Source organism: Aotus nancymaae, unplaced genomic scaffold (genome assembly GCF_030222135.1).
Source record: "Aotus nancymaae isolate 86718 unplaced genomic scaffold, 86718_ANA_hifiasm-v0.15.2.pri h1tg000012l, whole genome shotgun sequence".
In the NCBI taxonomy this organism is placed as follows: Eukaryota; Metazoa; Chordata; class Mammalia; order Primates; family Aotidae; genus Aotus; species Aotus nancymaae.
The window spans coordinates 13,150,117-13,165,244 of record NW_026988423.1 but is presented as its reverse complement, the minus strand read 5'-3'; the positions used below and the strand labels follow the sequence as shown (position 1 = coordinate 13,165,244).

General features: G+C 36.7%; 2 protein-coding genes across 6 annotated transcripts in view; one reads left to right on the top strand and one right to left on the bottom strand.

The window, feature by feature from the left end:
• ATM (ATM serine/threonine kinase) overlaps positions 1–15,128 on the bottom strand; it is a 149,994-nt gene that overhangs the window by 22,463 nt on the left and 112,403 nt on the right. For 3 of the 5 annotated variants that reach the window (XM_064375392.1, XM_064375391.1, XM_064375393.1), the window contains 5 exons: positions 14,637–14,871; positions 13,973–14,140; positions 12,502–12,615; positions 11,003–11,220; positions 8,754–9,986 (listed from right to left, as the gene is read on the bottom strand). In XM_064375392.1, the coding sequence (XP_064231462.1) occupies positions 9,740–9,986; positions 11,003–11,220; positions 12,502–12,615; positions 13,973–14,140; positions 14,637–14,871 (982 nt within the window). In that variant the 3' untranslated portion in view covers positions 8,754–9,739. The other 2 variants (XM_012474582.3, XM_064375394.1) reach the window with 2 other exon arrangements.
• The window catches only part of CUNH11orf65 (chromosome unknown C11orf65 homolog), a 155,347-nt gene that overhangs the window by 99,911 nt on the left and 40,308 nt on the right, over positions 1–15,128 (top strand). The gene's annotated exons all lie outside the window — the stretch shown is intronic.

The window sequence follows — 15,128 nt, the reverse complement described above, 5'->3', positions numbered from 1 at the left end:
TTTCAAAAAGCAAATGACAGTGTCTTCTCTAGTACTAAAGAAAGATTCTCTGGAATATTTCAATCTGGGTATTTTGTGTGAATATCACAAAAAAGGACTGATGACTGTTTTCTTAGTTCTCTCAATGTACACACCTGGTATCATCCTAGATACACAGAAATGAAGTTAATTCATTATAGTCAGTGAATGCCTTAAGATATTATGGCTTCTCTCTCCTGATGGATGCTCTGAAATATGCATGACAAGGAATACAAATTATTTATTGGTTGGGCACAGTGGCTCGTGCCTGTAATCCCAGCACTTTGGGAGGCAGAGACAGGCGGATCACGAGGCCAGGAGATGGAGACCATCCTGGCCAACATGGTGAAACCGCATCTCCACTAAAAATACAAAAAAATTAGCTGGGCGTGGTGGTGCACGCCTGTAGTCCCAGCTACTCGGGAGGCTGAGGCAGGAGAATTGCTTGAACCCAGGAGTCAGAGATTGCAGTGAGCCGAGATTGCACCACTGCACTACAGCCTGGACGACAGTGTGAGACTCCATCTCAAAAAAAAAAAATTATTTATTGGCACAAAGTAGGATGAACAGGTTAAGTGCAAAGCTTCTTTCAGCACTATAATATTATTAGAGACTTGCCTTTTAGAAAACAAGCCTCTGACACCTAAGATTTTAGATTTGTTGTTCAGTATATTTTGTAACAACACATAGTTTTGGTGGAGAAAAATTGAGCCAGCCACCCTAATTCTGGTTAATGTTAAGGGCTATGTCTCAGTTATCAGCATATACAATAAGAACTGTCTTTATTTCCATCTGATTCTCTCTGACAAGAGTTATCTGGCATGCCTCAGTATACAAGTCTCTCCTTTTGAGGTTGCTCAATGACACTATTTGGATACCAACATCTAGTGCCAGGTAGTCAATGTATGCTCTTGTTGACACAATGACCATAGAAGACCTGAACCTCAGGATTGAGAATGACTCCACAGATAACCGGGACTGGGTAGACTACTTCCCTGTAGTCTAGGGAATCTTAACTAAAGGCAAGAACAGTTAGTTTAACATAATGATGACACAACTTTCATATTCTTGGAGTATCTCAAAATAACATTATTGGTTTATTGTAATTCTAAGAAATACTCAAACCTTAACTGTTGTGTTTAGAAGTTATACTTTAATATTGAGATGTATAACATTAAATATTCAATTAATTATCTGGGTTACCCATTTTCTAGACATCATTTTTTTTTAAAGACAGGGTCTTGCCCTGTTGCCCAGACTGGACTGCAGTGGCATGATCACAGCTCAGTGTGCAGTGTCAAACTCATGATTTCAAGCAATCCTTCTGCTTTAGCTTCTTGAGTAGCTGGGATTATAGGCACATGCCTCGATGCTGGCTAAATTTTTAGTTTTTTTGTAGAGATGAGGTCTTGCTATGTTGCCCAGGTTGGTTTCAAGCTCCTGGCCTCAAGCAATCCGACTGCCTTGGCCTCTCAAAGTTCTGAGATTACAGGCGTGAGCCACTGCATCTGGCCTTGAGACATTTCTCTCTTTTTGAGACAAAGTCTCGCTCTGTCACCCAGACTGGAATGTAGTGGCGTGATCTAGGCTCACTGCAGCCTCTGCCTTCTAGGTTCAAGTGATTCTCTCACCTCAGTCTCCTAAGCAGCTGAGACTAGAGGCATGCGCCACCACACCTGGCTAATTTTTTTGTATTTTTAGTACAGACAGGTTTCACCATGTTGGCCAGGCTGGTCTTGAACTCCTGGCCTCAAGTGATCTACCCACCTTGGCCTCCCAAAGTACTGGGATTATAGCTTGGACCACCATGCCCAACTAGAAATCTTAATGGAATAATTTATATGGAAAAATAGTTTTGTGTGAAAACTAGCTGCTGAAAAAGTCATAAGGTAGAGATGAAAGTTTAGTAATTTCTGCCTTCAAAATATTCTAGGTCAGGCATTCACTTTTTTGTGGTTTATTGTAATGAACTTTGGAGGTTCAATTGTGCATCTGCTTGGAAATCTTAGCTGCTTTCTGAGAGTAGCAGGAGGAGCTCCTATAGCCCATATTTTTGTAACTCAATTCTTCAGTCACTATCTTTTCAATCTAAAAGTCTGGCATTTCGAGCATAAAAATTTCCTTTCATTCACATTACAGAATATCTACTCTCTCAAAAGTTCTTAGCAATCTCTGTCTGTCAGATAGGAGATAGCTAATAGATCAACTTTGTTCTAAAATCAAGTCAGGTCAATAGATGGTAGAACAGCTAGACTGGTGGGTCTCAAAGTGTAGTCCCTGGACCAGGGCAGCATCAGCATCACTGGTATCTTGCTAGAAATGCACATTCACAGCTTCTACCCTAATCTTGCTGAATTAGAAATTCTAAGAATGGGGCTCAGCAATCTGTGTTTTAACAAAAAGTGACTTCAACAAAAAGTGATTATGATGTCTGCTAAAGCTTGAGTACCAATGATCTGTGCCCCTCTCCCAACAAATAAGTTTTATATTTGTCTCTGAAAGCAGTTAAGAAGCTCAAAACCAAGTTCTGCTTTTTATTACAATAGCCTAGCTCAAGTGGAATTTTGGAGGGTAGATCTAATTTATTCTTCTTCATTCCCCTATTTAGGGCTTTTAATTTAGCCATTATTTAAAAATTAAAAAGATTCATAATGGAAAACTAGAAATGTATTAAAAAAAACAGGTGTCACCCATAATCCCTGTTATAACATTTATAGAAGGAGAAAATTTTAAATGAGATACAGGAATAAAATCAGAAAAGACAAACCTATGGAAAATTGGCCCTTCAAAATGAGGATTTATTGTTATTTCTAAACTGGTTAGATGAATAATTAAGAGTCAGAGATGATCAGCTAATAGAATGTGACTGAGGATTGTCTTCTCAGGCAAATAGCTAGAGGAAATGTAAGTAAGTGGGTACACCCCCAATGATAGTAATTTGGCAATATCAACCACATTACAGGTGCATATATCCTCTACCCAGCAATCCAACTTTTGGAAATCCATGCCACAGATTTGCCTGAACATGTATGAAATCTGTTATTCAGGTTATTCACTGTTCAACGTTATTCACTACAATGCAGCACTGTTTTAGTAGCAAAAGACCAAAAACAACCCAAATGCCCATTTATAAGGACTTGTATAAAAAACTACATACATACACAAAATGCAGCTGTTAAAAAATGAGAAACAGTTCTGTGACATAGTGTTGAACAGAAAAAAGGAAAAAATACTTCAGTTGACTATAAGAAACATCTTACTATAATTAACTTTTTAAAAAGAAAATAAATCTTTACTATTTGGTCCTTCACAGAAAACATTTGTAGACTCCTGGTCCAAATAATGGCATATTTTTCTTTTCTTTTCTTTTTTAAACAGGATCTTGCTGTGTTGCCCAGGCTGGACTAGAGCTCACTGCAGAGTTTGAGCTCACTGCAGCCTCAAAATCCTGGACTCAAGTCATCTTCCCACCTCCCAAGTCGCTAGGGGACTACAAGCACACACCATCATGCCTGGCTTTTTTTTTTTTTTTTTTAGTTTTTGTCAAGATGGGGGTCTCACTATGTCACTGAGACTGGTTTCAAACTCCTGGCTTCAAGTGATCCTCCCACTTTGGCCTCCCCAAGCATTAGGAATATAGGCATGAGCCACTTCACCCAGCCAAAGGGCATCTTTTATATGTTCTTGGTGAAGTAACAGAAGTACAAATAGTTACCTTATAAGTACAGATAGTTAATTTCCTTTTCCTAGTTTCAGTGTTTCTCTGTAGTAATGTATTACACATCTGGAAGACTTGTTGCATAACAGCATCTTGTCTCAGGTCATCACGGCCCTACAGAATAATTAAGCATGAATTAACAAGTACAGTTCATTTTATTATAAAAACACAGAGTCATCCGAGAATAGCAAAGCATACTCAGAAACCAATCTGAGCATCTGTGCATGTTTTTTTTTGAGACAGAGTTTTGCTCTTTTTGCCCAGGCTGGAGTGCAATGGCACGATCTCAGCTCACCGCAACTTCTGCCTACAGGGTTCAAGCGATTGCCCTGCCTCAGCCTCCCAAGTAGCTGGGATTACAGGCACCTACCACCACACCTGGCTAATTTTGTATTTTTAGTACAGACAGGGTTTCCCCATGTTGGTCAGGTTGGTCTCCAACTCCCAACCTAAGGTGATCCACCCACCTCAGCCTCCCAAAGTGCTGGGAATACAAGTGTGAGTCACTGCGCCTGGCCGTGTGCACCTCTTAACAGTCTCTCAAATAATTAAGGACCTACTCACATTCTTTCATTTAGAATAAGCCACAACATTGAGTAGTCACACTGATTTAGAAAAAGAAGTTTCCCCTCGCTACTTCTGTAGCTATATTAACTGGAACTCCCCCATAGGAAGGCATACTGCAACCAACTGAGAAAGCAGCACTGTGTCTTTCCACCACTCCCCAGTAGGATTCAAAGAGTTCATGAGCAAATGGTAAGGGAAGAATGCTCTACCTTTCTGGTACATTAAACAGCACTTGGCACAGTACCAGACCCAGTATAGTGATGCAAAGGACTAAACTTGTACTATTCAAAGAAATAAGAGACAGACACCAAAGTATTTTTTCACAAAAAGCAAGCTCACTGTTAACCTTATCATGTCTGTACATGTTAATGGTATTCTTTTACTTGAATCAACCATACAATAATGATGGTCTTTCAGAGACACACAAAAAAATGAAGAAAAACTTTCTGGTTCTAGAAAATAATGCATTTCTAGTCTACAAATTCTCCTCATTTGTAATTATTCAAAATAAAGACAAAAGCCCAAATAAAGCAGAAAGAAAATATCAACTAAAATTTTTCATCAATAAAACTCTAAGGACTAAGCCAGAGAACGGATGGCTCACCTTTACAAGCTGTCTCCTTTCCTTGCCATCGGAACCTACACAGTCTATTATTTTTGGTAAATTTACACCTCCTGCTAAGCGAAATTCTGCTCTAAATGACTGTACAGTCACCAGATTTCCATATTCTCCTGTGGGGTCCACCTAATAAAAGTATAAACACGGTAATAGGTCAGATGCACTATTTGCACTTAAAGAAAAATAAATAATAAATGGAAATTTTAATATTAAACAGAGGAACAAATGACAATGTGATGTTGGTTAAGAACTGGAACTATAACTTTAACTACTGTTTAATGAAAGATTCACTAATATACGTAAAGTCATCTGAGAAATAACTCCCCACAAAAACATAATAAAATCAATTTTGGAAAACAGTAGAAGGAGTTTTCTGGTTTATAACTGCTAAATCTGGCATTTTCAGGAAATATTCAGCTAAGTAACTTAGCTAATATAGCTAGAAAAATAGTAGTCAATCCACATGGTAAAGCTACATTTCAAATCAAGTAACTAGATACTAAGCACTAAACTGCAAAATGAAAAGAAAGACAATGTATTTAAGATTATCATTTTCCAAACTATAACCCTTATTATTACATATATCCCTGCCCACATGAAATTACTTCCATTATTTCTTGCATAGAACAGAGCTAAGTGTATCATGCATATAAAGTCAACTTAATATTATAGTAATACTGATATATCACAGCCAATAATACGTTTTACTGCATATAGAATTTTTAAAAGCAATATATAACAATTGGGAACTTCCTTGCCAAGTCAAAAATTAATCTTGGCATAAGCTCATGGAAACTGTCCTTCTGTCCAAAGAAGGTAACAGTCTATAGACCTTCATAAGAAAGACGTGAGGCGTAGAACTGAAGGCAATGGAAAAGAAAGCAGGAGACACTTTTGAGTATTTCAGGGCTTGGACAAAGAAAATCTAATACTGAGAAACTATAGGTTGAAACAAGTGAAATTTGCCAATATTTAACCAATTTTGACCTACATAAAAATACTATTTCAAATGGTTTAATCTAATAAAAAAATTAGCTTTAAAAAAAATCAAGAGTTAATTGTAAATTACCTTAATTTCCATAGTAGGGACAACAACATCTTCTAAATTCTTAAGTTTAGTAATTGGCTGGTCTGCTGGAATGTTTATGCCTTCTGTATTTAAAAATGAAGAGCTTTTAGTGACAAACTGAGGAACAGCATTGAAGGTCAAGCAGAAATAGTCAGCAGATGCTACTGGCCCCAACTTGTTGCTAATCTGTGGTTCAGGCTCTGATTGAGAAATGAAGACTGAGCTTTGGCCACTGTGTAGCTCAGGGTCAAATCTCAACAGTGGTTAATGTAGCTTCAAGTAAATTTGCAGGTTACCTGACAGGGTAAGTAATTAGACCAGATTCCACCTGAGGAACCAGACTGAGCATCTTAAAATAATTACATAATAGTTTGTATAGTACATAGATAACATATTCCTGTCACATTACTATTAAATGCAACTAAAAGACATGTCAATATTTTTTGTTTGCTTAGAGAAATAATATGTGAAGTCTCATTCTTGTTTTAAAGTAATAAGAATTTAAACATGAAGATATGATTCTGAATAGAAAAAAATACAATTATTAAAGTATAGGTAGATACTTGGAAGCAAATGCATACTTAGAAGCTAGTCACAAAACTAAAGATTCCAGCAGCTTATAATTATTTGAACTGACACAGCAAGAATAATAATTAAATAATGGCATTTTAGCATCTATGGAAGAAATTGTAATGCCTTTTCTTTTTTTTTTGAGACAGAGTTTCGCTCTGTCGCCAGGCACCAGGCTGGAGTGCAGTGGCGCGATTTTGGCTCACTGCAACCTCCGCCTCCCGGGTTCAAGCAATTCTCCTGCCTTAGCCTCCCGAGTAGCTGGGACTACAGGTGCGCACCACCACGCCCAGGTAATTTTTGTATTTTCAGTAGAGACGGGGTTTCACTATGTTGACCAGGATGGTCTCGATCTCTTGACCTCGTGATCTACCCACCTTGGCCTCCCAAAGTGCTGGGATTACAGGCGTGAGCCACTGCACCCAGCCAATGCCTTTTTATTTTAAGTCCCAGGGCACAGTTTCAGTAACCACATCATTTACAAAAACTTTTGACACTAGAAATGTTCAGTTATTCTATTACTTTAATAGACTTGCCTCTATGCAATTCTCTGTAACAAGTTTGTGCACCAGAAGATTATCGGAAGAAATCAAATAATTAATGTACTGTAGTCACCTATTATCAGTTCTACCAAGAGATAATAAGTGAAAAAGTAACCAGGGAACGCTGAAGCTATCAGATAAAAATTAAGTTTTTGGAAAACTTATTAGGCTCTATAAGCAGATTTACTTATTAGGCTCTATAATTAATATATCTCTACAGAGAGTAACACAGCAAGAAAACAATGCTCTTTCTTTCAAACACATACTTCTCTGAGTCTTCCACTGAGTGGCATCTAAGTTTGCTAATCTAATATAAGCATCACAAAGTGCCTCAACACTTCTGACCATCTGAGGTCTCCTACTTCTGATAGTATGTATTATTCTGTTTGCAGCCTCTGTTCGATCCTATTAATAAAAAACACAGAGTTAGAAAAAGAGAAAAACAGAATTTCTGCACAAATTAGACAATGGAATGATTATAATTCTTCAGATACAAACAAAACAGTCATGAATAAAATACATCAAAGGTACAATACTCTCGTCAACTCTAGTGCCTTTCAAAAATCTATTGTTTTCTTTTGCCAACCGCTGCGAGGAAAAAAGTAAAATACTACTGGTATTTCCTATGCTTTGATAGATATTCCAATTTTAATTAATTAACTAATTAATTAATTTGAGATGGAGTTTCCCTCTTGTTGCCCAGGCTGGAGTGCAATGACGTGATCTTGGCTCACTGCAACCTCTGCCTCCCAAGTTCAAGCGATTCTCCTGTCTCAGCCTCTGGAGTAGCCTCAGCTACCACACCTGGCTAATTTTTGTATTTTTAGTAGAGACAGCGTTTTACCATGTTAGTTGGCCAGGCTGGTCTCGAACTCCTGACCTCAGGTGATCCACCTACCTGCCTCAGCCTTCCAAATTTCTGGCGTGAGCCACTGTGCTCAGCCTTGAACCAATTTTAGATGGCATCATAATAACACAACGTTTTAAAGAGAAACATTCTAGGAAAGACTGAATATCACACTTCTAAAAAGTACATATGTTTAGTCCAAATACCTCATCAAGCTGAGAGCTTTGTTTAGGAGCATTTTTAGTTATTCTATTTCTTCTTGCTACCTCTGGTTTAGTAAGAAATTCATCTTTGTTTGCATTTGCTAAGGCCAGTATAATAAACAAAGTATGATGGGGGTGATCCATTGAAATTCTAGAGATCAGCTGTAAGAAAATTAAGAACTATTAGATTTGTGCAAATAAAAAACATACAATCCATATTTTTCATTTTGCTTAATGTTAAAATGTGTATTACTATCTAGATACTACAGTGGGTAGAGTGTATATGTCTGCATGTGTGAGAAAGAGGCAGAGGCCTATGAGGAATTAGAGAGAGAAACTGAGTAACTTATGTGATATGAGAAGAGATAAAATATAAAATTTTGTATTTCCATTTCTTAGAGGGAATGGTATATATACTTTATATAACACATAGTAATATAGAAGAAAATAATTATTGTGGTTTGATTTTCAGGTTTACTTACATTATTGAGGACTTCATGAAATCCTAGGCCTCCCATCATCTTGGTCCCCATTCTAGCAGCCAATTGGTACATAAGAGGCAAAAATTTATATGATGGAATCTTCATTCCATCTCTCTACCATTAAACAAAAACACAACGTTAAGAAACAAGGTCTTTCAAATAGTCTCATATCTAAGCAAATAAATTATTTTATGACAGTTCCTCTATTAGGACAAGCAAGTGGTTAACAAAACTTCACTAACTATATTTTTTTCCTTCATTTCTTAGCCCATCTGAAGGTTTTTATAATGGGTACTCCAGATTAATGCACTGGTAAATCAAAATATTTGGTCCTAAATTAAACTGGATTCGGAACTGGGATACTTGGTACTGCTTATATTCCGGAAAATATAAGGAAGACAAGGCTGATCTGAGTGTGACTGTGATCTTGATTCCTGATAAGTCAGTGTACAATAAAATGAAGTAATTGCTTTTCCCTATAAGCCAAAAGTAATATGTAGCATATACTACAGCAGAGATTGATTATATCTATTATGAGTCTTATCATTCTTTTCCTGCAGGAGAAACATTTTATCTCTAACCTTCAAACTGACTAACAATATACATCTTGTCAACCTAAATTTAATATTAGATGTCATCACTATAATCTAAGGTTTTCAAATAAAAACTTATGAAATACTGCTTTGTTGAATATTTTCTTAAAAGTGTATTTTCTCCACTTACAAAACTCATTGTAAAAATCTCAGATTTTTGCAGCAGGGGGAAAAACCCACCTGTGATCACATCATCTTTAATTGCTTTCTAAATCCTCCAATCTAATGCCCCATTCTAGACACTCTTCTATGGTAACTGCAAAGTCATAGGACCAAGCTAATTTCTCTCACCTCCATACAAACTTGCATCATTTAGCGCTTATCAGCTTATATAATCTAATAATAATATAAAGGAACTTTTGTAGAAACAAGAACTTGCAAATAATCCTAAATATGGATCAAAGTTTAGAAAACTACAAAATGCTACTCACATGTAGAGCACTGGACCAAGTGCAGGAATACAAAGAGGTATACAAAATCTCTGACGTCAAGGGGCTTATGTCTAAGTTTTTCAAGCATAGGGTAGAATATTGGGCTGAATAACACTTGCCTTCATCATGGCATTGACTTCAGAAACTCCAGAATTTTCAAGCCAGAGGGAACAAAGTCGGAATACCCATGTATCATGTTCTTCTCCACTTAATAAGCAGTTGATGTAGTTTTCAACTGCTTTACATAAGAAGCGTTTACGATCCTCTTTCAGTGCACGCAGGGCACATTCATCCAGCTGCAGCTCTCGCTGAACCTTTACTGTGTATCTTGTATAGAATAATTAAGGTAAAACACAAAAGCCATAAGCTTTAACAGAACTACAAAATGACACACGATATACAATATAAATGAAAAAAATTCAATTTTCATCCCAGGAAAAAAAGCAAACGTCTAAGAATTATAAAGAGAATAAACTTACTTTTTGTCTTAATTGTGCAATTTACACACCTTCCTAAGCATCCAAGGACAAGAGGGACTCTCCCCAAGCTATTTAGCTAACTTAAACCACTACTTACACTAAAATAAACAGATTCACGGCAGGCTTAAATAAAGGGATTTAATTACATCAAAAAAAAATATAAGTAACTTTTGTAATTAATTTCAATATCTATCTCGTTTTCCCATGATACCAATAAACCAAAAAAGCAAACCAAAACAAAAAGCTAATATCTATATTCTCCACAATGAACTTAGAAGCAGAGCATGAATTATTCATAAAAGAACATATGTCAGTGTCTTACATACTAATTTGTGATTAACCACATTAGGACCAAAACAGATAGGGCACAGTGACTCACACCTGTAATCCCAGCACTTTGAGAGGCCAAGGTGGGTAGATCGCTTGAGCCCAGGAGTTTGAGACCAGACTGGGCAACATGGCAAAAACTCTATCTCTACATGGCAAAACTCTCTCTCTACAAAAAATACAAAAATTTACCAGGCATGGTGGCACACACCTGTAGCCCCAGCTACTTGGGGGGCTGAGAGGGAGAATCATCTGAGCCCAGGAGGTTGAGGCTGCAGTGAGCCCTGATCACACCACTGTACTTCAGCCTGGGTGACAGAGGGAGACCTTTCTCAAAAAAACAAAAAACAAAACAACAACAACAACAAAACAACAACGGCAAAGAACCCAAAAGATCAAGATAATCTATATGTAGTTAAGCTGACCTTTAGTGCTCAAAACTGTATCAGATAAAAAGACAAGTCACTCTTTCTATGCAAACACATTCACTCAGTTAACTGATGAACATAAAATTGTCACTTACAGAAACCTAGTTACCTGTTTGTCTGAATTTTATGTTCCCTAAGGAGACCTACTTCCTCTTTGGCTCTTTTCAGGAGAGCTTGTTTGTTTTCAAATTCTGATGATTTCATATAGTTTTCAATTCTTTGGTATTGAGTATCTGAAAACCGGGCTAATGAGAGAAATGCCTTCATTTTTCCATTTCTTAGCTCATCATTACTTTCTCCATCATAATTTCCAGCAACTTCTACTGCCTTCAAGAAAACACAACCAATTTAAATTATATTTACAAATACTAAATACATCTAAAGAATCACTCAAACTATGGTAATATACTAAAGTTTAACTTATATACACGTAAAAGCTAAATTATATGAAATATTGCAAGCTTGTCCAACCTGTGGCCCATGGGGCTGCATGTGGACCAGAATGGCTTTGAATATGGCCCAACACAAATTCGTAAATTTTCTTAACACATTATGAGATTTCTTTTGTGATTTTTTTTTAAAGCTTGTTAGCTATCATTAATATTAGTGTATTTTATGTGTGGCCCACAGTAATTCCTCTGCAGTGTGGCCCAGGGGAAGCCAAAAGATTGGACACCCCTAAACTATAGTATTTTCCTGACTTTTCAAAACAACTTTGAGAGTATAGAAATAACTCAAACATCTAATACTTGTAAAGAACTTTGCAAAAACAAAGAATTTTATAAAATTTGAAGACAATCAGGTTGGGTGTGGTGGCTCACGCCTGTAATCCCAGCACTTTGGGAGGCCGAGGTAGGCAGATCACATGCGGTCAGGAGTTCGAGACCAGCCTGGCCAACATGGTGAAACCCCGTCTCTACTAAAAATACAAAAAATTAAGCAGGCATGGTGGCGTGCTCCTGTAGTCCCAGCTATTTGGGAAGGTGAGGCAGGAGAACTGCTTGAACCTGGGAGGTGGAGGTTGCAATGAGTCAAGATAGTGCCATTGTACTCCAGCCTGGGCAGCACAGCGAGACTTTGTCTCAAAAAAAAAAAAAAAAAAAAGATTAAAAAAAAAAAAAAAGACAATCATATAATGTGTTCCATGTTACACTTATTTAGCCAGGTAACTTATTTCCAAAATTAGTTAATCAAAGGGAAAAGAGGGAGAAACAGGAAAGTCAAAGGGGATTGGTATACTGAAGCCTTTACTTGTGGGTGACTGATGAAGAGCAAGGGCTGTCTTGCCTATTCCTTAATCAGTTACGTTTGTAGATGAATACATGAAGAAATTATCAGAAACAACCTGCTGAAAGGGTAGCTGGTAGTGGAGGTAGGAATGAGGAAGAAGACATGCTATATATACTTGGGCTTACTTTCAAAATCTGCTGCTTCGTATGTAACATTGTTTCACTCCACCCTAGAAACTATACAGAGCCACAGCAGTAATAATATATAGAAAAATAAAACCATAATTTTATTTGCTTTTGAAATATACTTGATCTTGATGTAAAGATGAAGCATATTCATGCTAAGTAACTATCTTAAGGGTTGCCCCAAAAATCTTACCTTTTCTAGATAGGTCTGCATGATGACCGCAGGATTTTCTAAGCAAGTTTCTGCTAACCAATTGCCACAAACCCTCAGACATTCTGTGTATATAAGTTTTAGGCTGGGATTGTTCTGTAAAAGAAAGGCAAAATCTTAAAATATAATACATTACCATGACTATACTCAACTGTCCTTCATGTAGGGGGAAAAAGCAGGTTAAAAATGTTTTTCCTCAGTGGGTGGGAAAAAAAGTGTTTCCTCTGCTTTTGCCATACAACTACTGTAATAATCCCATGTAGGAAATGATCATCCTCTGTTTATTATTATTACTGCCATTATTGGGGCAAGTCACATTTATTGAGTACTTATATATGTCAGACACTTTGTAAAGGCTTTATATATATTAACTCATTTAATTCTCATAAGAATTCTATTAAATAAGTACTATTACCCTCCATGCACAGATTAGAGAACTGAGGTACAAGGAAGTTGGGTAACTCCAGACAGCAAATACTTCAGGGCTGATACTATTAAGCAATATTTACACATATCATATTGGCATTCAGTGCTTTGGTATAATGATGATTTCTCTAGTAACCAAAGATGCTATACAATGAGTGCCCAACATCAAAAAGGCTGGTTGCAGTGGCTCACGCCTGTAATCACAGCACTTTGGGAAGCCGAGGTGGGTGGATTGCCTGAGCTTAGGTGTTCGAGACCACTCTACTAAAAATACAAAAAAATTAGCTGGCCTGGTGGCGTGTACCTGTAATCCCAGCTACTTGGGAAGCTGAGGCAGGGGAATTGCTTGAACCAGGGAGATGGAGGATGCAGTGAGCTGAGATCACACCACTACACTCCGGCCTGGTTGACAGAGCGAGACTGCGTCTCAAAAAAAAAAGACTATAGTAAGCTAATATACGCTAAGCAGGTCCATGTCTATGGGACACCACTGTAGACAAACCTTGGGACACAAATGCCTCTACTTTATCCAGTGTGTTTGCTGGGTTTATAGCTGAAGTAGCAACACAAGCTTGCAAAAACTAATAGGTAATGTTAGATAAAATATTAGATGTGATATTTTTAAAGCATTTGGATTGACAACCTAATTGTCCCAACTTGCTTTTATTTTCTAATTTAGTTCTCTCATGTATTTCCTCTTCCCCTTTTTTACTTGCCATTTCAAATTTAGAGTAGCTATTTCATTCATGTCCCACATACCTTTCTTAAATTCTATAGCAAGTTAAAGGCTTAATACTGGAATATCATAAATGAATCTACCACATGATGGACTGATTCAATTGTTATATATAGGAAAAAGTTTCTAAACTTCTTTTACAAATTAATTTTCAAGACTCGTTTTACAATATCTTGTTCATAAATTAGTAATTTCAAGGCTCTAATAAAATTATTATTAAAAATATTTTATAGCACATTTGTTTTTTTAAATAACGGTAAAACACTAATTCAGCCAACAAAAAACACAAACCTCTGTACAGCTGGCATCCAACTTCTTGATCATTTGCTTGAGAATACTCAGGGCAAGACTCTGCTCCTTTTTTGCCCAGAATACTTGTGCTTCTTCCAGCTGCCACTCAGAGACTCCACAGCTGACTGAATTATACTGTTTAATTTGAAATATTGCCCTTTCAGGGAGCTGAAATGAAAATGACATGAGAATAAATACTTTTACTATTGCTTGCTACCATTAATAATAATAATAATAATAAAAGTAGCAACTACTATTCATTGAGGACTTAACTATTTGTCAGGGGCTATCTTAAGTACCACTCTGTCTGCATGACATCTCCCCACCCCATGTCTATCTGTCTGTCTCTCTATATATATGTATGTGTATCTGTGTGTATATACATACAGTATATAAAATCACTGAATTGTTATCAGTATAGTAAGTTAGGTATCTTCTCATTTTATAACCAGGAAATCGAGGATGAGAATAGATTAAGTACCTTTCTCAAGGCTTACAGTCAGATCTAATTTCAAAATGGGAACTCTTAAACAACTATTTTTACTGTATATTAATAGGAATCTCTGTCTCTTAATGACATTTCTTTTTCACTCAGACTTTCTGTTTTTTAAATAATAAAGGGAAGGTCAAGAGGTGGGATGACATAGTTTTAAATTATATTTACCTGAGTGTTCTTGAAAGTTCTGGCCAGTATAGAGAATTCTACAAGGTGTTTCGTGAGAATGTCCTTAAAACATTCTCTTTCTGAGTTCTCCACTTCCTTTTCCATCAGGATCTCCAAAATGACTGTGCGTAGAGCCATGATAGGCTCTTGAAAACTAAAATCAGTGTCCTTGAGAAGCTGGGAGTGTTTCCGCCACTTAATATATACTTCAGAGAGTTGTCTATGTGTAACTGATCTGAACGCCCCATCACAGAGTTCATGTAAGCAAGAAGAAAAACAACAACAAAAGAAACTATGTAAGTTCTGAAACTTAAGATATGATATAATAATACAAAAGAACTTTTGTAGTGACAAGACTAAACTTGTAAATAATCCTAAATATGGATCAAAATTTAGAAAACTACAAAATGCTATGTGGTCAGAGCTCTAAGAAGTTATTAAAAGAGATGCCACAGATGATAAACATTGACAAATATTTTTTAATACTCTGAC